At 41.2% G+C, this 24597-nt stretch overlaps 1 protein-coding gene across 10 annotated transcripts in view; it reads right to left on the bottom strand.

The window, feature by feature from the left end:
- Positions 1-24597, bottom strand: part of LOC139623308 (stromal membrane-associated protein 1-like) — a 119299-nt gene that overhangs the window by 53733 nt on the left and 40969 nt on the right. For 3 of the 10 annotated variants that reach the window (XM_071481442.1, XM_071481440.1, XM_071481444.1), the window contains 2 exons: positions 20971-21039; positions 16693-16770 (listed from right to left, as the gene is read on the bottom strand). In XM_071481442.1, the coding sequence (XP_071337543.1) occupies positions 16693-16770; positions 20971-21039 (147 nt within the window). Of the gene's footprint in view, positions 1-16692; positions 16771-20652; positions 20741-20970; positions 21040-24597 lie in introns of all 10 variants that reach the window. The other 7 variants (XM_071481436.1, XM_071481438.1, XM_071481441.1 and 4 more) reach the window with 4 other exon arrangements.

Here is a 24597-nt window from a genome sequence, read left to right as displayed (position 1 = left end):
TTTGGAAACGATGACGCAGACACCCACTGTGCCTCCTGACTGGGTCTCACTAGTCATGGCCTTAGACTGTGTATAAAGATGGACGTACCCTCCGTGACGTCATCCATAGCTTTCTAAAGAGCGGTTTTGAAGCTCTCGAGTTGGCTGCTGCACCATTGCCATCTTGGCAGTGGATGACATCACCTGACCCCACCTCACATGTAGAAACAATGACGTAGACGCCCACAGTCGCTCCCTGATTGGGTCTCTTCAGCCTCCACCACCAGTGGTGAAAGAAACATGGATAGTGAATTACAAGCGTTACTGACCTTGTTGTCTTTGCTAGCAGCTGTTGTGCAGTTGAATTCTGCATTTTAATGTTTTAATGTCTTCGCTGCTAATCATTTGTGGTATTTTCTACAACAAATCAGAATCTGCATCCTGTGTGTGCCCACTGTGCGTGTGAATGGTCATGTGTGTATGTGTTTTCAGGTGTGTTGGTATGAACAGTTTTTAAACGTAGCCACAGTGTGTGATTTTATCTGTCGACTTACCAGTACGGCTGAACAATAAACCAAAAAAAAAAAAAGAAAAGAATCTGATTGTGATTAGTTTTGACAAATACTATGACTGCAAGATGAGTTATGATTTCAATGGGAATGTTTTCCATTTTAATTTCACTGAAAAAATGAATATAAAATGTGTTCCTTTATGTCTGGAGAATATGATTGGTGGGCCGGGGTGTTTCTGTAGCACCGCAGTGCTTCATTTATGGTCTGCTGTGACACATTTAAACTGCAGCTCCTGTGATTTGGATCTACGTGCCACTTGGCCATATTGCGATTTCGATAATAGTTTGATTAATTATTCAGCACTACTGTAAGTGCTACCTGACACAGACTGAAACACACCTGGTCCACCCTTCATCATATCCAGGATCGGTTCGACAGTCCTAATGCGGGTCCGGTTTTTACAGAAACAAGAACTTTTAAGAATTTATTTCTGTTGTGAAAAATCTGCAACACTGATACACAAATAAAGGCCATCCAGTCAGATTATCAGGCTGCTGAAATTATTAATTTGATAATATTCACATCTAGTAAAATACCTACAGGAAGCACGTGCAAGACGACAACCTCCTCAACCGTTCGCCTGCCCCCTTCAATATTTACTCATCAAAATAAATAGGTTGTGGACCATCTCCTCCTGCAGGGCCTCGACGTAAATCTATGATTGACAGTAAATCTGCTGCATGATATATTTGCAAATCCCCGAGCCCTGCAAATGCCAGCCAGCTCAGCAGACATGGCTCGCTCTGTGTGGAGAGGTAAGCTGGGATGTAACAGCCTCAGTGGCATATAGGCTCTGCTGCATCACAGCAGGGGAGACGTGCTTCTGTTTGTGTGGTTGTGTATGTGTGTGTGTGTGTGTGTGTTGTGTATATTATCTCATCTGTGCGTTTACAGTGGGGGGAGGGTGGATGTGTGCGTTTTATGATTGCGTCTGTCTTGTGTGCGTGTGTTTTCTTGGGAAACAGGCCTGATTCTCTTCCTCCAGCAGTGCAAATCCAGCTTATTGATTAGCCTCCTTGTGGCTACACTATTGATCCTTTGGCTGCTGGACCTCAGAGGGCGCTACTTTCTATGTGTGTGGTATGTCAGGCCAAAAGTCTGTATGTGTGTGTGTGTGTGTGTGTGTGTGTGTGTGTGACATTATTAGTCACAGAGTGCTGCTCCTTTGGCTGCCCTTCACACCATCCAGTCAAACTAACTCCTATCGACCACAGATATGCTTTAGCTGCTGCTGAGTGAATGTGTGTGTGTGTGTCTGTTTGTGTGACATCCAATCTCAGGAACCTCTGAGAGCCCAACTCAGTCCAGATGTACAGAGCACCTAGCGATAACACACTCCCCAAATCCCTGCACTGAATGAACAAAGACACACACAAACACATCCCCACACACACACACACACACATACACACACACACTCCTTCATTTCTATCTCCAACAAAGGCGAGCACCAGTGTTTTCCATGAAGGAAAAGCAGCCTCTTGTTCTCTTTGATAATTTATTCATGGGCTGAAAGAAAAAGACAACATACGCTGGCAGTCTAATGGGACGACAGTGATTTAGTTTATGGAGAAAGCGACAGACACACACATACAGGCAGATTGAAACAGGAGGAGGAGAGAGATGGAGGGGGGGGGGGCAAATGAAGGAGAGATGAAGATGAATGGAGGTGAGGAGAGAATGGAAACGACCAGAGAGATAACGGAGACACTTTTTGGCTAAAAAGCATTGTGTGTTTTTGTGTAGTGCGTGAGCCTGGAGTACACTGTGTCCTTTCTCTAATCTCTTCCTCTCATGTTTTCACCACTGTGTGTGTGATAAATATGTTTTTTAACTTACTCATCTTAAATCCATGTGGCAGGTGCTTTCTGACAAAGTGATTCCTGGCCTTTTAGTTTGTTTTTAAAAAAAAAGTGTTCATTTAGCGAGTGCTTGAAAAATTACATGTAACCAACATAAAAAAAGTCCCATCCACATACATATCAGGGCTGGGCAATATGACTTTATTTCAAACTTTTATCTCCATTACAACTAAAGGATTACTTTGGTGCTATCTGCCTCTCTTTACGAGCCACACACACCTGCCTCATGGGATTTTGCGCCAAGTGATTAAACAAGTTGGTGGTGTTATCTTTGGTTGCTATCCATGTTGCATTCACCACTGTCTGGTGGTCGTGAGCAAGCGGAAACCCTCAGGGCTTGAAAATGAAGCCAACACAGAAGTGCTAAAAACTGCAGCTTTTCAAATGAACACTTGAGTCTGGCTCCAAAAGTGAGTCAATCCCCATAGACTCCCACGTTAAAATGTCCAACTTCACAGCAGAAAGCAAACAGTATAGAAAAAAATGTTTACAGCTTGGTATAAAAACAGTTTTGGTCTCTATAGCTAATTTCATGACAACTGTACAGGGAGTGAACTTCTGTTTAAGTCACCCGATTAATTGAGGGAGTGGCCACTTTAACCGACAGGTGGGTATGCTCCAAAATCACAGCTTCACACATGCCCCACCTCTTTATCCATGTCTGGATTAGCTGGGAGTTTAGTGGAGTCATCCACTGCCAAGATGGCAATGGTGCAGCAGCCCACTCTAGAGCTTCAAAACCACTCTTTAGAAAGCTATGGATGATGCCACGGAGGCTACGTCCATCTTTATACACAGTCAATGACCATGTTTAAGGGGCTTGAAAACTCCAGAATAGTGTGGACGCCAGGTGTAAACGTGGCAAAGTGATGCATTTTAAAACTAAAATGTATTAGTGTGATGTCACCTGAGGATCAGTGTTTGCGCTTGTGTCGTCACCAGCTTCTCTTCGGGTGAATGTGCGCTCCCGGAAGTTGGACAGGGTGGAGGGAGGATTTTTGGTTGGACAGTTTAAGGCTGTGCTAGATGTCAGTTTTGACGAATTTCATTTGAAGTCAGATGATCCCATCTGATATCTATAGTTTTCTCTATGACCCAATCTGGTGTATATGTTATTACCATTTAAGAAAGCTGAGCAGAAAAGTCAATGCTTCTAGTTCATTTTTTATTCAAATGCCCAACAAATCCCAGAGCTCCTCCTGTCAGTGAATAGATACATCACTCTGCCTGCCCTTCAGCTGAAAATATGAAAATGAATTTATTTAGTCTGAGAGGAGGTAATTTGAGAACATTTTGAAGGTCAAAATACTGTTCAAGAGGCTTTCCTGATGAGCAGAAAACAAGAAGGCCATGGAAAAGGCCATGTGTGAAAATGATGAGTATTGACACAAAATATTACTAACCTTGTACAAAACCATCAGTGTCAGCCTCAAAAACACTTGTAGCTATCACTACAATAAACAAAGGACTATTAAAACACATTAAGAGTCCATATGGAACTCAGGTCAGGCACAAGCACGGTGAAGCATCAAGCAACAAAATGCTTTAAGATGGTATAATAAGGTATAATAATTACAACAAAAGCAGGCTAAAAATGTTTAACAACCCATTCACATCAGTCACTCCTCAAAAACTGAAATGTAATTCTCCTCCTGGAAGATTAGCTGCACATCAGGCAAACAACATCGTCATTCATCAAGGCAAGACAGGCATGGACATGCTTTCTTTGTTTGGTGGAACAATTGTTTTTTATTGCGACTGAATGAAACATAGCACAGTGGCACCCTTCCCTTTCCTTCACACTGGACAGATCTAACATGACTACATCTTGAAAGTATTCCAACCACTTTCTAGTGTACAGTTTGTGTGGTGGCAATCAGCACTGCACAGCTGCCGTTAGCCCAGCGAGCCACAACCTGCATTGTTTCTCACTTCCAGTTCCACATCCGAGTCATCACTGAGTGAAAGAGGAATTGGTTCTAGCCGTACGGACTCCAGAAGTCGTGGACATCCGGGCAGTCCCATGTCATATGTTTAAAAATAAATGCACAGGCTTTCTTGTGTGGTTGGAAAGTTCACAGATGTAGAGTTGGGATCAGGGCCTATAGAACTCAGCACGTGGAAAACATGAAGTGCTACAAGCCCACTCTGAGCTTCAAAACCGCTCTTCAGAAACCTATGGGTGACGTCATGGAGGGTACGTCCATCTTTATTTACAGTCTACGCTCACTACCTATGGGGAACACAACTTTTCCGAACAGTGGCTGCTTTCATTTAAATGTCTGATCTGCGGATGCATCCACCTCATCTGAGTCTTCCTACACCCAGGAATAAAATGCATGCATGTGACATTCAGGCATTGTGATCTAAAAATTCAGGCAGCTCATGTAAACAGCCAACACAGGACGCTTCCTGATGTCTCACTGTCTGAATTATTGATTAGTTCACATCTCACCACTATGTCATGTGACTTTATATATCTTTTTCTGTCTTTCTAGATCTTTGACTGCCCTTCAGTCCTTCTGCATCTTATCTGCTGGACGCTAATGTCCCTCTGTGGTCAATAATAGATCTGACATGGATTAGACCACGACCATACGAGGAGAACTGTTAGGATTAATGTGCAAGTGAAACTACTGTTCGGTACACGATGGAAGTTTCAATCACTATCACACTGGAGTGACGTGCCGTGAAGGGACAACACTGCCTAACATCTGCTTCAACACCTGTGTTATGGTGGCTTAGGGGAAAAAAACTACACTTTACTGGTCTTGATTAAGGAAAGGTAGAAGACAGCATTAATTATAAAAATCAACATGCTTCAGCAAATGTCAGAATCAGAATCAGAATCAGAATCACCTTTATTGTCATTATACATAGTACAATGAAATTTGAGCGCTGCTCCCTTGGTGCAAACAATGCTAATTAAATAAAATAAATAAGAACCTAAAGAGAACACAAGAATTAAAAATAGAGGAGGTATAAAAAGGCAAGTGATATGTACAGATATATTTACACGTGGTATGAATGAAACCCGATTATTGCACTTTAGGCCCAGTTTTATTGCACAGGTAATTGGAAGTTATGCAGTCTGATTGACCGGTCATCCGGATTTCTTTTTGTCTTTGTTGACTGCAGTGATAGCCCTCGGGAAGAAGCTATCCCTGAGTCTGTTGGTCCTAGTTTTGTGTGACCTGTACCTTCGGCCCGACGGTAACAGGTCAAACAGGTGGTTACCGGGGTGGGAGGGGTCCTTGATGATGTTTCCAGCTCTGCTCAGATAGCGAGAGTTGGCAATGTCCTCCAGGCTGGGCAGAGAGCAGCCAGTGATCTTCTGGGCTGTGCAGACGACCCTCTGTAGTGCTCTCCTGTCCGCTGCTGAGCCCCCCGCATACCACGCTGTGATGCAGTACACCAGGATGCTCTCTATGGTGGCTCTGTAGAAGGTCACCAGCAGCCTCTCCTCCAGGTTGTTCCTCCTGAGCACTGTCAGGAAGTGGAGGCGCTGCTGGGCCTTCCTCGCCACCGCCGAGGTGTTCGCAGTCCAGGAGTGGTCGTCGGAAATCTGTACACCCAAGAATCTCATGGTGTGGACTCTTTCCACACAGTCCCCGTGGATGTAAAGTGGGGCCGGGTCCCCTCCGCCCTTCCTGAAGTCCAAGATGAGTTCTTTAGTTTTTGTGGTGTTCAGTTGGAGGTTGTTTACCGAACACCACGTAGTCAGTCTTTTGACTTCATCTCTGTAGTTGGACTCATCCCCTCCTGAGATGAGTCCAACTACGGTTGTGTCGTCTGCAAACTTTATGAGGGTATTTGAGAGGTGTGTCGGGGAGCAGTCGGATGTGTAGAGTGTGAACAGTAGGGGACTCAGAACACATCCTTGTGGAGAGCCGGTGTTGAGTGTGATGGTGCTGGACAGGTGGGGGCCAAGTCTGACAGTCTGTGAGCGGTTTGTCAGGAAGTCCTTAATCCAGAAGCAGATGGGGGTGGAGAGGCCCAGGTGGGACAGTTTCTGGATCAGGATCTCCGGGATGATGTTGTTGAAAGCCGAGCTGAAGTCCAGGAAGAGCATCCTCACGTAGCTGCCCGGGTGCTCCAGATGACTGAGTGCGGTGTGGAGCGCTATGGTAATAGCGTCCTCGGTGGATCGGTTTGCCCTGTAGGCAAACTGGTGGGGGTCCAGAGTGGGAGGCAGACAAGTCCAGATGTGCTGAGAGACCAGTTTCTCGAAGCACTTCATGACCACAGGCGTAAGTGCAACAGGCCTGTAGTCGTTGGGGCTATGAGAGGCCTTAGGCAGGGTGGAACGATGGCCAAAGACAGGGACAGGTTGAAAATTGTGGTGAACACTCCCGCCAGTTGGTCCGCACACGCTCTAAGCACCTTGCTGGGTACTCCGTCGGGTCCGGTTGCCTTCCAGGGGTTCACTGTCCTAAGCACATGTCTCAATTCCTGCTCCTGAAGTGTCAGTGTGCTAGTGCTGACGGGGGATGGGGGTGATGCGACAGCTGAGGGCCTGACCGCCTCGAAGCGGGCAAAGGTTCAATTCTTCTGCCAGCAAGGCGTCGGTCCTAGCCGTCGCCTGGTTCTTGCTTCTGTAGTTTGTAATGTGGTTTATCCCCTGCCACATCCTTCTAGGGTTGTTTTCAGCAAAGTGGTCTTCAATCCTTTTCCTGTAGGCCGCCTTGGCTTCCCTGATGATGTGGCCTTATTGAGAAAAATGTGCCGTCTAGTACTGCAATATGCTGACAAGTAAACCTGTGCTAATCCACTGCACTGTGTATTTACCTTGGTCACGACTTTGTGTCATGTTTACGACTTAGTAAAATGTTTAAATCTAGGCAGAAACCTTGTGGTTCATATGATGACTAATAACAATGCTGACGAAAAAGAAAAAAAGGATGTTAATTTAAGATTGTGGCCCTATATATCTAGAAATACAAAACTTTTTAGTATCTATGATATTACAAACTTTAGGTCTTGTTTACACTTTATCAGAGCTAGGTCGCACATCATGCCACCTAATCCAAAGTGTTTCTACTTGATCCAAAAACCCTCACAGCAAAGACAAGTAAAAAGCCAGTCATTAAGAGACACAATATCATAATTTTGCATTAGGTGTTCACATAAAAAGTGCAGAAATAGTTGTGTTACAAATGAAAAAAGAGAGCTGAAGAGAGTCTTCAAACCCTGGCTCCTTTCTCACCACCACAAATGTGGCCAATCAAGGTGGGAAGTGGGTGTGAGTGTAAGATCCAAGGTTTCGGAGAGTTACAGAAAAAGTTTGGACATAGACCCGAGAAGAGAAAGGTGTGGTGCGGATGGAATTTCTTAAACTATATGGCCATCCACCAAGCAGCCCACCCCTGCAATGTCATGAAATCACAATTACATAACTGTGAAGAAGGCGTTTTATTTGAAATGACAGATACAGTGGAGACACCCAGCCGAGGTGAGAGGGAGAGAGAGAGAAGGTGGAAAAAGAAAGCAAGAAAGGTAGATTTAACTATCTGACATTAAGTTAGATAGATTTTTATCACCTACTGACATTCACACCGACAGTCCACCACCAGGGTATGACAAAACCCATCATAGTTGGACTGGCCATCGGGCTTACTGGGACAAATCCCAGTGGGTTACCATATCGGACTATCAAAAAATCCATACAGTTTTTACCAGCTCTGTTGTGACAGTCTCTTTATCAGCCCTCTCTGTGTGCCTGTCTTCCAGGGTGAGCATGAGAGCTTGTAATGAGCATGGTCCAGGACTGGGCTCATTTTCCCGACATAGGTGTACTCCTGCCAGGGTGCACCAGAACAACGCCCCGCCACTTCTTTCTCCACGTGAAGAAACAATATTCAGAGTTTTCATAATCCTGTTGAAATTCATGTCCTTTTTTTCAAGGATCAATCATCACTAAAGCATATGTCATGTAAGAGAACCAGCAAAAACAGAAAAAGAATTGTCATATTGACATTTAAGGTTTATTGATTGATCACAATGTCAACACATTGAGCGCCATTCCAGAAAACATTCCAGCTTAAAAGTTTGCGGTAGTTGCTGATAGCCTGTGAAGGAGACAGTGGCTCAATTTTTTCTAGCTGTCAACAGGTAAAGATGAAAACTAAACATCCTTTTATTCATCATTCACTCCTCTGACAGTTTCTTTATTTGTGATGCATTTGCAAAGAAACATTACAGAGCCAGTAAATACCTTGGACAGTCTGTGCTGCAGCCAAGGTGCTGGATAAGTTATAGTTGACTATAGTGTGTAAACTTGCCACTGTAGGAACAGTGATTACATCACATTCAAAATTCAATTTTCATCAATTCCACAGGTCCAGAGGAGCTATTTGTAAGGTTTGCTATTGCTACATAGCTAGTGTTAGGATGAACCGCTGTTTACTTACCAGTCTTAACAAGAGCTTCAGCCATTGCTGCGTTTACAATTAAGAGGTTATAATATGTCCTGTGAGGAACACTACTTCTTCATGGAAGAAAAGAAGTGACGGAAACAAGTTTGATGCTGAACTCACATTTCTTCTAGACTGGAAAGTAAACAATTGTTAATGAATACGATGGCTATGTAGCAATAGCAAAACAGCTCCTTTAAACATATTCACTGTATCTGTAATATTTGATAAAATAATCTGGTATGGTTGCTCAGTATATGTCGATCAAACGTTTTGGGTTTTTTTTGACGTGCTTCATTATAGCAGCATGGCAGGTTGTAAACTTTGATAGAAACTGTAGAGAGAATGGCTGTTACTGAACTCTAACCAGGACGCTTTTTATTTCTTCTTTCTCACCTGCTTAGAGCTCATGTGGTCCGCGCCCTGACCACTCAGCTTTCAGGCCGCCCCAACTTAAATTTTTTATTTATTTAATTTCTCATAATTGTGGATAGTATGCACCTAATGAAAACATCAGTAAATATGTCGAGTAAACATGTTTATAAATAGGAAAAATAAACCACAAGCAGATGACAAATACAAATCTTTTTACAGGAATCTACTACTAAGATTAAGATGTTTTTGGGTCTTGACCTACATCAGGGACTGAAAGTATGTAATTTAAAATTCCTGGAGAGACCCAAGGCCAGTGTGATTACACAGACAACAAGATTTATTATTCTATAGATTATAATTATTTAACTTGACTCATCAATACAGATGAACAGATTCAAATTTCCTCAGATTGAATTATATACAGGTATTATTATCTCTGTAACCAACATCCTCAATTTCAGAGGATTGTTACCTGTATAATATGAAATCTTCTACCTTCTGCTTTGTTCCAGAAATTGTTAAAATGTTGATTGATTTTTGTCTCCCTGCAGCTGCAACAATTTCAGAATCAGCCTTGAAAAATCCATATTGATTGTAGCCTCCCTCTCAGACTTTCATCTGGAAAATAAGCTCAGTAGCTGATGGATTCACAGTATTTTACACTCGGTCTTTGTTTGGATTTTAACATGAGAAAAGACAAGCCAAAGTGAAGTGAAATGAGGTGAAGTGAAGTGAAAGGAAATGAAATGTATCTGCTGATTAAACCTCAGTCTGCTCCATCCTGGAGCCACAGGTAAACAGCAGAGTGAAGGGGTAGAACGGAGTGAGAGAGCGAGACAAGGTAAAGGTGAGTGAGGGACAGAGAGTGAGAAGAAGTAAACAGAGAAACACGGCTGTCAGCATGTTTCCTGCTATACTGGAGATTAAACAGCTTTCAGCACGTCAGCACACTTACACTTAGACTAACAAGTCTCTCTCTCTCTTACACACACACACACACACACACACACACACACACACACACACACACACACACACACAAAATGTCCTTAAATATCTCCTTGACACTGGGGCTCATTGACAGCAGGAGTAGCTGATAAGGAGGTAGAAATGGAGATGAACAATGCCACATATCCCTGCCAGCACACACACACACACACACACACGCACACACACACACACACAAAGAGTCATCCAATCTTGCAACAAACACCATGTACTACCTAGACAAACGAACACATGTATACATCAATGTGTAACCTATCTGCAGGTCGACTGAGAAGCAGCAAAGGTCACAGGATCATAAAAGGTATTATAATTCATCCTGAGGGGGACACGAGCATGTGTAGCTAAGTTCATGACAATCCATCCAACAGTGTTAAAACACAAATGTGAACATCATTAGGCGCAGTCAGCAGAATTCATCATCTGGGTACAATGAATGTCTGCGGTGGCTGTGCTTGTTGTGTGATGTGAGAGTTTGATTCAACTGTTCACTGAAGCTATGGAGACTGTATAACAAACACTAACTGAGTAAACCACTGTTATATGATCTTTACACTGAGTGAATTACACAACACCAACATTTTTATGGCAGCCTCATTACATTGCTCCTGCACTCACTGTTCTACCAAAGCTGATGGAGGAGGAAAACTTCACTGCTGTGTGTCCACAGATGAGAGATCCCAGCTGTGTAACTACAATAAGTGAGTTTGCAGCTCTGATTGACACTGCTGTGCAAGAGACTGATGCAGTTAAGCCTTAACTCTAAGCACTCCACCAGATGACCTTGCAACAAGTCTTGCAAATGAACAGGCAGCTTTAGTGCCAATAAGTTTACAACAGAAGCAGTTCCTGATGATCTCTGCTATAATAGCTAATCCAGGATGCTAATTCCTGGGTTCTCTTTCAGTCTGACTGTTTCATATGACCCTCAGTCAGACTGGACACAATCATGAAATTTATCCAAGCTGGAAAATATTGGAATTTTTCTTTAAATACTAAGGGCTGTATTTTAACAGTCCAAAAAATGATCTAAAGCAAGTGCTGCAAATGCATTCAGAGCATGTCCATATCACTTTCCCTATTTAAACAGCAGATAAAAAGGTCACTGCGCCAGGCTCATGGTTCAAAAGGGTTGTACTTACTATAGTTTCTTCATTAATCATGGGCATGTTTTAGCGTGACATACAATAAACCAATCAGAGTGCCATCTCCATTCCCTTCAGAGGCCAAAGCATGCATGCACCTTGGCAGATTGCTATTATAATGGTGCAGTGTTTCAATCAGAATTAAATTCTATTTGCGGTTGTGAGTGACCAGTGAGCCTGGTCCTGATGCAGCAGCTCTCTGCACCCTGAGGGGCAAAGGAAGGGCTGAGAGAATCAATGCACTGTGCACAGCTCTACAAAGAAATAACAAATCACAACATGAAACATCTTCTATGTTTTATTAGGGACGTGTAAATACATTTTTGGTTCATTATGAAACTGGACAAATTTAGTATAGTGATGAATGGGAAACACTGTGGCACATGCTGCTTGTGTGCAACAGGCAAATATTGCACCACTGACTTAAGACCAGGTTTTTGTTGGTCAATCGTGCAATCCAATACACACATTTGATATTTAAACAATGTGGGCAGCTGGTATACGATAGGGCCCTGAGTGTTATAAACAAGCACATGAATTGAAGACTAGAATTTTAAAGCTTAGCCATCATCAGTAATAATAAACCACTGGTATCATCAGCAGAACTGATGATATTACCTAAGAAAGAAAACGTTTGGCTCAAACCAAACAGCTACACAGTTGGTAATTTATCTTAATTCAGAACCACAGTGTTTAGAGCTGACCACTGTGCAGTTTTTAATATCAAGTCCCCTCCTGCTTTAATTAGTGAAACCCTGACTGCTACAACTTGATTCAGAAATTAGATGTTACCAAATTATTATACATTTTAGATCTGAGTAGGAGCTTTGATGTAGGAGCAGCAATAATGATACATCTCTGTACCACTCCTCGCTCACACCTGCCTGTCCACATGACCAGGACCGACACACAACAGGTTCATCAGCAGCTCCATTTGTGTGTGTGTGTGTGTGTGTGTGTGTGTGTGTGTGTGTGTGTGTGTGTGTACTGCTGTTGGCAGGTGGTGCAGACTGAAGTGAAACTGCAGGTAGTTTCAAATTAATCTTCTTCTTATGTAACTCCCGTTTTTCTTTTACAACCACAGGTGGTAAATGTAAATAGTAGATGAAGCAGAACGTAATTAGTTTAAATTATTATTTTTTTAAGAGCTATGAAAATGTATTTCATCTAATTTTGAAGCTTTGCAGGAGACACTGTAAAGAATATATTTTGGATACACTCTAATTTCACAAACATAATCATTTCACTGCTTCAACTAATTGTTTTTTTTAATGAATCTGAGGAGAAAAATATGAAAAATGTTTTAAAGCATAATAAAAATAAATTGTTATTATTACAAACACCATTTCTGTGTGTGAAAAATATATTTTCATTAAATGAAATGACTGAATTGCGCCCATCAACTCATTTATATGTTGATTATTTTGTATTTAAATCTCTGTGTTTGCATTTGTTTTAGAATTCAGCAGTCTGTTCAATAGACACATGACACTTTGATTGATTGATTACCTGTGATGACAGTCAAGGCTGAGGCTGAATCAGTTTGATCTTTATTGTGCAGCAGCACATGAGACCTCACAGCTGGTTGTGGCTCGGGTATGTGTGTGGTTCAAACAGTGTAACAGTGCACAAAGAGTCTGGAGGTAATTGGATTTTCATCGATTGTGAATAATCATACGCTGATTGCTTCTGATGCCTTCACAATAAAACGCAATATTTCTCTTCAACATTGATTTTCCTCTGACACTGGAGCAGACTTATTACAGCACAACAACTGTTCTTCAGCTCAGACTGGACACATTAACACAGCAGCAGCCTGAGACAAACGACTTCCTCTGAAACAAGAGCAGAGATTAACAGCAGACACACTGGTGTTGGCAGACTGTTGTACAAAGACAGTATTATGACTTAGATTATGATTAATGATTCCAGTTTAGATAATTATGTCATAGGCATGAAGGTAAACTCAAACAGGAAGAAAGCGAGACACTCTGATGTCAGGTTCAGGCTACGTCCACACTAACATGTTTCAGTTTTAAAACACATCTCTTTTGATACGTTTACACCTGCCATCCACACTGCTCCAGACTCCAGACTGTAAACTCTGTGATTACATTGTAGCTTGGACGGGCAAAAATAGAGACCCTTGGAAATGATGTTGTAGGCACCAATCGTCGCTTCCTGATTGGGTCTTTGCCTCCAATACCAACAGAGAAAGCAGCACGAATAACGAATTACACGTGTTACTGACCTTGTTGTCTTTGCTAGCAGATGTTGTGCAGTGAAATTCTGCATTTCTACGCTACAACTGTCTTTGCTGTTCCTCATTCATGGTATTTTGTATGTATGTATGTATGTATGTGTTTTCAGGTGTGTGGGTATGGACGGAGATTGTTTTCATTTTAAAATGTCACATCACAGCTGAAAGGTTGTGTGTTAAAACCCACCATCCTTTCAGTGTGGAAACTCCACACTGGCCTCTCTGTGTTTGTAATCATGAGTGTTTGGGTTTCCTGCAAACACCTGCAGGTTAGGTGAAGTGGAAACTCTAAACTGCCTGCAGTAGGAGTGAGCAATATAGATAAAAATCCATTATTATTATTATTATTATTGTTATTATTATTATAATATTATTATCATATGGGATTTATTAACGCTACAGTAATATATTAGATTTGAAACAACTGGTTGATCAACAGGAAGATAATCAATCATTCTTTGTCTTTGTCAAAATAAAGTGAATATTTTTAGGTTTTGGACGGATGCTCTGGGAAAATAAGCAAGTTAATGACGTCACCTTCAGAAAATAATTAGCAGATTAATCGATAATGAAAACTGTTGTTATAAAAATACATATAAATGTTAATACTAGACCTGCGTGTGGTTACATTTTACTCTCAGCTATCAGTGGATACAGTTTCCCATAGCCTACATTTCTGTTCCCTGTAGAGCATCTGAACACACACACACACACACACACACACACACGTATATCCAGCAGTATCCACGCCACTGCAAGCCACTGTATTCCCTCTCCGCTTCCCAGGCCATGGAAATACTCTGAATTTACAAACCATGACCCAGAAACACACACATTCACTCCTTTATTCCCCCCTTTTTGCTCTCTATCTCTCTCTCTCTCATACACACACGCACACACTGTAAGGATATGCATGAATATAACACAGCCCTTGCATACAAACATGTACGCTCCATCACACACCCACAACTACTGACCTCTGCTCCAGACGTCAGTAACTGCAGCTCATTCTGATGAAACCGGAATTAGTCATTTTCTTCAAAAAACGCATCTTGACTAGCACTGACTGTGTCTCTCATTTATCTTCCTACTCTGAATTTGAATGTTATGCAAGTTGTCTTTCATGACATTAGGACATCTTTTTTCTGGTGCAGTGAGCATTTTAAAAAAGCTAAATTTGGCTAAATCTGCCAGCAGCAAGAGCCTCACTAACCGCACTGAGTGATGTAATGTGGGATTTTTTTTTTTTTTTTTTTTTTTTTTTTGGAAAGACAAGAAGAAGAGTGAATTAAAATTATTACAGGCATGTTGGAAACTTGTTTAATGCAGCTCAGGTGCAAGTTACACCATCCAACACACACTCTCACTGTTGTAGATGATATCATAGTTTTTAAGCAATGGTTTCTGTGTTTACGCGTCTGTGCATGAGCGAGAAATTCTCCGTACGGATGCACAGAGCAAAACTAAAGCATCTGTGAACAACATGAATGTTTATGAGGAGCTTCCCTCGAGGATTCAGCTCCTGCACCACAGAGGTGGAGCGACTCGCCCTCTCTGTTGTCGCACATCATGCATTCATAACGCCGCACTGACACACACAAAGAAGGCAGCACTTCTCCTTCAGGCCTTCAGTACCTGTACACCAATGCACATAAAGCACGACCAATGTCACTGGACTGCATTCGTTCTTTTTCTCCTTTGTCTCACTGAACTGAATCCTACACAAAACTGAATCCTGTGGTTCTTAAAGACTAAAACATGAGCCACTACTGAAAACCAAGAATCTTCACAGATTTGTATGAATAGTGATGTGCACATTAGTTTGTACTCGACACACAGAGATGGTTAAGACTGACAAAGATCCCATTAAAGGTCCCATATTTTACACATTTCCTGTGTTGATCTCCATCAGAAGATATATTTGTGGTTTTAAGAACCAAAAACCATCTCAGTGTAGTTTTACATCTCCTCCCTCAGGCTTCTCTCTGGAGCTCTAGTAACAACAGGTCAGTCAGTCAATCAGAAGAGAGGATCTGAGCCTCTCTTCTGATTGACTGTTTTCTGAGTGATCAAATAAAAATATAACAGATTTTAGGTAAACACTCAGAGAAACTAAATCCTGAAAGGTTGGATGGTGGGCCCAGGTGGGTGGAGCTTGGGGTGTGGCTGAGAGTGGTGACTGCTTTGTTGTGACATCACAAAGTCACAGAAGTCCTGACGGCTGGTTTTAAGGCTCAGTTTCTGAATACAGGCTGTGTGCATTTCTCTGTGGACTGAGGCTTTGATACTTTCACAGTATTAATATAGAACCTAGACCTGCTTTATACAATAAAACTATAATGACCACCTCATGGTTGTATGCCTCCACCAAACAGCCAAGTTGCAGGAAATATGGCCACAATCTCCACTTCCTGAGTTACAGCATTGAATAATGGCCAGAAGTGTTTTTGCAGAACATGATGTCACAGTAAGTTGACCTTTGATCATTTGGGTATAAAATGTCTTCATTATGTCATTAAACATTTGTGTTAAATTGTGTCATAATTAGCACATGAATTTCCGGATTGTGACCAAAAATGTGTTTTGTGAAGTCACAGTAACCTTGACCTTTGACCTTTAACAACAGAAATCTAATCAGTTCATCCTTGTGCTAAATTTCAAGAAATTCCCCCTGGACATTAGTGAGATATGGTGTTCACGGACAGACAGACAACCCAAAAACATGCCTCTGAGGCCGTGGCTGTCACTGCCACAGAGGCAAAATAAAAAAATCTAAATATGCTTTCAATTCTGGCACCAGAGTAAAAGAGAAAAATTAATTGACAGCCAAAGACATGATTATTACAACAACTTACATTGAAGTGCATAGCAAACACTTTTAGAACATATCGCCCATCCTCAAGTGAATCCACTATTCACTTACCCTTTAATAAATACAGACCTCGCCATGAGCCATTGTTACAAGATGTCAGTGTCATTCCATCACATGTGAGTGCTCATAATGTTTTGACTCATCAGTGTAAACTAATGAGTTGTTTTACAGGTAACATGTAATCTATTACTTGTGTGCTGTGTTTGTACCTTTGTGTTGTTGAGTCTCTCTCCTTTATCAACGTCCCTCTCTTTCTTCTTCTCCTCCTTCTTCTTTTCACGCTCCTTCTGTGGAGGAAAAAAAAAGAAGAGGTGGTGTGAGACAGCGGCACACTGGCTACAGTTCATACAGCATGTACTGTTCATTCATGTCATACCACCTGAGGTCAGGCCAGTGCGGCTTTACATGTCCTGCACATGTTCATACACATGTATTCTATGATCAACCTCTATTTTCTATTCTTGGGAGTAAAGAGCTCACAAGACTTTTTAATCACAAGAGACACATGTAACATTAACAACAATAACCAATATTCAAACACATTTTGACTGAAACTGAAAATCATTTCTATTATCTAATGATGTACAGTATAGATGCATGTACAGAGATACATAAAACGATTCTGCAGTATACAACATATCACGTTGAAAACTGCAGTGCTATAAGTAGCAATGTAGTACTAATTAAGCGTACTGAAAGAAAGCACTTTTCTCCATTAAATCACTGTTTGCCAGCCATTATAAAATTCTATAGGAGGAGACGTGAGGCCTCATGGTTAAGAGTTGCTATACCTCATAGCAGGTTGAAAACAATTAGATCTCTCGTTCCTTAATGTGATTTTAATGCACTCACAATGCAGATTTAATGTGCAGACATTATTAGCGTGCCGAGAGTTGATGTAGTGTTTTCAGGTTCATGCTTCCATCTTGATTTGTTATATGTAAATGAGCCGGTGCTGATGCCAGCCACCAACATGCTTTAGTTAATGACTGTCAGGATACCAAAGACAAGAGCTTTAGCTTAGCAAGTGAAGCCCACAGTCTGGCCATTATTGTAACAATAACAGTCTGTTTATTTCAGTGGCTGTTTTTATAGTTATTTAGGCTGAGATGGGTTTTTTTGTCTTGTCTTGAGAATATAATAAAAAGGAGTGAATAAAATCAAAATTTAGACTCATGCAAATCAGATTTAACACTGCGAGAATCTAAAATTACTCAACAGTCACTGCCTTTTGCATATATTTAAAAAAACAAACGCAGCACATTACAAAATCTGTCACACACAGAAAGGCAGGGTCAAATGTCATGGCTTCACCCGGGAAAAAAGATGCTTGAATTTTAATTTCTGAGGAGTTTTCTCAGGATTTCATGACAGCAGAATGAAAGGAACTGTGGCTACTGTCAAAGCAGAATAGAGGCCAGATACTGGTTTCTATTCTGTTCTGGTCCTCAGTACATGAACTAAAATTAGTTGTTAGATGACTTCATTTTTGCATATCTTTAGCGGGGTTACTACATTTTGGCTGCATTTGTTGTTGACATATCCATCAGTAAGTGTGAGCGTATTATCTCTGAGGCTCTGGCAGGCACCAACTCTGTGATTCTATCAGCTATGAGCTAATGAGGCTAGCATTGGGTAATTTTCTCCAGCAGCATTATACTCCCATCTGATCATCACTAATAAAACACAACAAATTACAGCTGGGATCTCCCTCCACATATCACAGGGCTTTGTTTCTCACTTATTTAAACAGTTAACACGAGGGGCAGTAATCCCCCCCTTCCTTCTTTCAACCAATCACAATTCCTTACATAATAAATAGACCCTCAATGTACTTCACACTATAGGGTAAAATACTCAGACTTTGGACACAGGCTGCAGCTGAGAAGTCTTTGCTTAGGAAGGTTCCTAACTAAGTGAAATGACCTGGAAGTTTCCATATGGCAGCTGTGTCCAATCCTCTAAATGATAAGGAAAGGAGCTTTAATGCCTCCTATCTTATCTCCTTTAGCATAGGATACAGTGGACCTTCCTTTACAAAGAAAAGGAGATAATGCTGCTCCACAATTCTTTGCTGCAGCAACATCGCCACAGCAGATCCATGTAAATGTGTAATGTACTAGAACTGCATTTTCTCTACTTAACAAATGTATAAAAAGATCTAAAGTGCCTATGCCAGGAAACTCTGTATCAGTGGTTCCCTACCTTTTCCAACTCACAGCCCACAGACAAATCAGACAAAGACAGCAAACGAGCATATCATGTGGTCTGATGGCAAAGTGGTCTGGCCAGCAACAACATAAAAGTTCCTATCATTAGCTTATCACAGTGACAGGCCTTAAGACAAGGAGAAAAAAACAGAAAGGACTTTTTAAACATTCAAGTTTTTAAAGATCATTTTGTTTTAAAACATTAAAAAACATTATTTATTTTTTATAATGACATCTCTTTATCAAAATTGTAATTAGGCCTAGTACTAGTAGGCCCCAGCCCACAGTTTGGGAACCACTGTTGTATATACTTATGCCTGAATATAATTAATTCTGGCTCCATGCTCAGTTCCTCATTTTCATTTAATTATTATTTTAATGGCTCAACTTCCTCTTGTATGTTCTTTTCACTTTATCTTATTTCAACATTTAAATGGATTTATCATCCACGTTTTATAAATAAAGTTGGTTTAAAAACTAAAAAGCCTGGTGTAAGTGCAGTGGGATTCTCTCAGCACCACAGTCTCCTTCAGATTACTCTGACTTTTCGACCGCAGCCTCAGTTTGCATCATGATATGATTGATGAGGAGCTTTACACAACCGTCATTTCTATAATCTATAAAATATAATATACTGCATTCCGGGATTGTAAGCACAAAGACATGCCATGGACCCTAATGTTTACCAGTATCTGTTTCTGATGAGTGTATCTGTGAGGGGAAACCTTTGGCTGTTCTCTGGTTAATGTGCTCCAGCACTGGGCCAAAAATAATATTTGTGATTGAAAACAAACATCACTTTGCAACTCACTTTAAGTCCCTTCTAGAGAGAAGATCCTGTTGATTGTTCCAGTCAATGAATTAATCAATATTTTAAGCTTATCAACTTAATGATTCTGCATGGAGACGTCCAGTATTTAGCGCTTGCAGCTAATGAATAATGAGAAAACTCTTCACTGTGTGACAATGCATTTGATCAGTGTTTCATTTATTATTCTGCTCATCTCATTTTCATGCTGTAGCTGGTTGTGAACATTAATCAGGCAGCTATTTTAAACTGTGGAGTCTTTGTCCTCTCATCCAACACAAGCTGATGACAGATCTTTGCATTTGAGTTATTTCTAACTTTGAAAAAGCTAAAGCTAATTAGATTCAATAATGGACTCAGAAAGGCTTTTAACAAGGATTTAACACAGCGATCCAGAGCTGGAATCAAATTTGATAAAATGTTGTTGAACTACTGCAAGATAAAGTATAAAAACTAATTAGCAAAAACAAATTTCTGGTCTCTTTCTTCCTTAGACATTGTTTGAATTTAGCAAAGTTCATCCGAGTGTGGAGGTGTTTTACATGATGTTTGAAAAAAGCCTTCACGCCAGAGGTGCAGCTTGAGAACAGGCAAGGCAGGCAACTGCATGGGGCCCCAGGCTGTTAGGGGGTCCCCGAGGGCTGACAAACTTTACTCCACAGCAATGTCTCAAAGCGCGGGTCCCTCACCCTTAAACTGCCAATGGACTATTTGCAGTGAAAACTCAGTACAAAACCTCCCTAAAGGAGCCCCATTTAGAATAAAAACAATTGGGATCCTCATTGGTTTTAAGGAACGTCCATTCACGTCTTTGTCTTGCTGCTGATTGGTCAACTGAATATAATGCTGCCAAATCGAGCAAAAAAAATCACTAAACAGCTGCTAAGTAGAAAACCTCTTTAAGGGGGCTTTATGTGTTAATGAGCACTGGACTTATAATGTGGGTTATTTACCCATGTGACAGTGTTGAAGTTATTTAGTTAATTTATTTAGCTTTTTATTGTTCTTTATAATATATATTTACAAAATTACAAGGTTTTTCATCCTCTTTATATTTATATATTGAAAATTCTACTAATGTGAACTTTTGATATAAAAAAATAATAAAAAAAAGTTTAGACATTTTTTGTTAGTTTAAGATTATTTATTACATAATGATGATGAAGGCTGTTTGGAGGGGCCCCCTGGCAATTTTTTTGCTTAAGGTCCCACCAGACTCTAGGATCGCCACTGGATTTCCTGTGGAAAAAAAAAGTCTGACATAATGTATACGGTTAAATAATCTATGAGGTTATATTCATTTATATTTATATTAGTAGCTATAAGCCAATCAAATAGTCCCCATCCATTGAGTGCCTATAGTCAACTGTTCTGGCCTCACTAGGGCCAACAAAACAACAACTCTACGAGACAACAATGCAGCGTAACACATCCACAACACGACACCAGAGTACAGAGGAGACCTGTACCTCCTGTCTGCTCCTGTCAGCCTGGGAGGACGGTGAGGTGGAGGGAGGAGCAGCTTCAGATGACTTCTGCTGCAAGACAGAGAATTTCAGACAGAGGGTTAGACGTAGACAACAGAGGAAGAGGAAGGGGGGAAGAAAATGAAGGCAGACAGGAAGAACAAGGAGAACTGACTGTGGAGAGAGAGCAATGCAGGGGGGAGAAGAGTGAAGCAGAGCAGAGAGGGAGCAGAGTTAATTAGAGGGAATGAAGGAGAATTTTCTCCACTACAGCAGAGTACACTTCGCTTCAATAGATGCAACGAGCCAAGGTTATATTCAGCCTCGCAGCTGCACAGAATGAATGGTGTCAAAACAGGGAGTCGCAGACCCACCAACACGCACAGTTATGGAGTGCAGGGATGACCTCTATTAACCCGTCATTGACCTATGAGACAGACTGAGCGCAGGCTTGAATTGAACTCTGCAGTCTACCTGCAACAGTGTCTGTTCTCACAACCCATTTTATATTTCTCTGCTCATCAAAGTGTTCTGTAGAGCAGGAAACGGGGATCAAACAGGGTGACAGCAGCCACAGGAACAAGCTGACAAATGTGGAAAAGGTAATGAAAATACAGGGTATTTCTATTATCCTCTTAACTACTCCCAGCGGCTCCAGAAAGAGTGGCACCGCTGGAGGATGAAGCCAATTTTTTGGTCACCGAGGGTCCGCGTGAAGTGTATTTCTTTACCTGCCCAAGTACAAGGATGTACTTGGGCAGGTAAAGAAGGAAGTACGTGGACCCCCTTTGCGGACATCACCCAATGTGGACTGTGACTGCAACCGACTGCACATGTGCCCAAAAATTACCCTGGACGCTCATTACGTGCACTGCATGTATGAACTTAAGTTCACATCGTTAGTCCTGTTCTTGTTAAGGATCTGCACAGGCTGTTTTTTGTCATCACATTTCCTAGCGCACATGTGTGGAATGTGTTTGTGTAACCATACCCCTGATGCACTGTGAGAGATGGGGTAAAGACATGAAGGCAGTATTATACAGTTTTGTTGATTCCACATTAAATCAGCTATTTGTAAGGTTTTTGCCGGGAGCAGGTGGTGGTGATTTGGTGCTTTGCAAGAGCTTCGGTCATTGTTGCGCTTATAAGACAAGAGGTTATAATACACTATTATATATACGGTTAAAATGCACTATATCTTCAGGGCAGAGGCCACAGTAGGTCTCAGAAAGTGACTTGTTGGTTAGCATGCTAACTTCAGTGCAAGAAAAGGTAGAGACAAGAGTTCACATGGCTGCTGCTCCTCTTCATAAGTAAAGGACTGAAGTTTGATGCTGAACCTGCGACGTTTCCTCTAGACTGGTAACTAAACAGCTGCTAATGCTAACACTGAACTTACAGCTCCTTTAAAGATCTGTGTATTTGTGGTTTTGTCTGTGACCTTCTCGCTGGCTTCTCTGATGGAAAAAGGTGATAGTGTCACATATTTATGTGCATCGATGAGGATTTAACAACGCGTTTTTCAAAATGTAGTGACAGTAGTGGGATTTTTGCCTGTGTTGCCAGGCCACTGTTGATCAAATGTGATCAAATCACACTTGAGTCTAAGAAGTGCAGATAAGCTACAAACATTTCTTTTTTTCTAGTCTCATTTAGCCACTTTTAGCTTAACAACATATTAAGCTAAAAGAAATCATGTCTGTGCTATTTACTGATGTATTTTATGTCATAGAATAAAAAAAATGTCTTGTTAACTACAGACCATGTTTCAACCATCTAACAAAAAACCCATTCAAATAATGCATTGATTTTAGTGTGTAGACTGGTTCAGAGCCGTGCAGAGTGTATCGATTGCTCAGCCCCTGCTCTCTCTCTCTCTCTCCAAACACACTGACAACTGTCTGTCATAGTCAGACTGGTAATAAAGAGCACCAGGAGAAATCCTGTCATATCGATGGCCCATTGGACCTTCAATAAAAACCATGAAGTTTTTACCGTCCTTGGCAGACAGAATTTGTAACACCGGCACATGGGAGTGGGCTCCGTGGCCAATCACAGTAATCAACCCTCACCGACAGTGACCTTGCTTGTTTGGCTCCACCAAATGTTTCAGCTGGTCTCCACCAAAACAAGCTGTTTTGTATTCTTGAGCTAAAAACCTTCATAAAGCAGCGAGAACTGCTGAGTTCAGCAGTAAATTTCTGTAGGATCATCACTGTGAGAGATCCATTACATATTACAAAAATCATTTTATTTATTGGTATAAAAAATATTGATCACTGCAGCTTTAAAAGCAAGTGCACTAAAGTCCACAGGCAGCAATGTTTTCCCTTGTTTCAGAAGTAAAGCAGCCAAGCTGGATATGCATTTCTCCACAGACAGAGATTATCACAGTGCCAGATGGACTGAGAAACAAAGAGGTGGAGAGGAATGGACGGAGACAGGAGGGAGATAGAGAAAGGAGGAAAGTCAAAAAAACAAAAAAGATTATTCCCAATAACACATTTGCATGCGTGGCATATTAGTGCATTTATGTTCAGCGGACACAAAAGAATTCAAATTCAATTCAGGATTCTTTTTCATGGTGAAAAGCCTGGTTTATGCTTTCCACAGCTTGGTCCGCACAAAATCTATCATGAAAGCAGTCAGCAAAAAAACTAAGCACACACTTTTTACATTAATTACTGCCATTTTCAATCTGTCTTCAACATCCGTACCAATCCACTCTGACATAACTCCCATAAGCTGCTTCTCCACAGAACTTCTTAAATCTTTCCTGCCTGTAATTAGACATGTCAGTTAACAGATTTAACTAAACAGCTCTGACACCACCTTGGCCTTGTCTTTATCTCTTCCTTGTTTATTCTTTGCCATCTGGCTGTTCGCTGCCTTTCTGCAGCTACCTCCCACAAGAGCTGTGCCTCGTCCTCACTTACTGCCTCTCCACACAGCAGTTTAACAGACTGATTATTCCAGAAAGTAGTAAAAGTCATCAAGTCTCTGAAACACTAAAATATATGTTTTCTTGTAGTGTATTTTGGGGTTGAAAAATGAAAGGAGTGATTAGGTTTTGGTTGGAGGAGTGTGATTATGAAAGAATAGGTTCGGCTGTAAAATGACTCTGTAAAATAGGCTGAGATTTCTATTTACAAACATGAAAAGCAAAAAAATCCAATACCAGTGGTGGAAGATTCAACTATCCCACTCAGTCAACGATAAACACAAACAAACCAACAGTTCAAGCTGCAGAACTATGGAGCTATGGTCTGTTCATATACTGACATGTTTTTAATTGCTCTGATATAATCTAAACCAGACTCCGACATCAAAGTGGACAGCTGGTTGTGTGTATTGCATTTGGTGTCTGGGTAGACATGTTTCACACATACAGCCGCTGTGTTCAGGCTACACAGGCCGACACTATGGGCTGCACGTGGAAGTCGGCAGAGATGAGCAAATTGTGAAATGGAGGCTCACAGAACATTATGAAACCTTGTAGCTATGTGGAAAATACCATTTAATCTTAGGTCTGTACAGACAGTAAAGACATTGTGCAGGAAACGAAACCTTGATGACATGTTTTTGCTGCTGAATCCATTTCCTGTTATTCACTATTGTTCATCGGGCCAC

This window comes from Trachinotus anak, unplaced genomic scaffold, assembly GCF_046630095.1.
Source record: "Trachinotus anak isolate AG129_WGS33_773 ecotype Australia unplaced genomic scaffold, CSIRO_AGI_Tana_v1 ptg000007l, whole genome shotgun sequence".
NCBI classification, from domain to species: Eukaryota; Metazoa; Chordata; class Actinopteri; order Carangiformes; family Carangidae; genus Trachinotus; species Trachinotus anak.
This window is presented reverse-complemented; position numbering and strand designations above follow the sequence as displayed.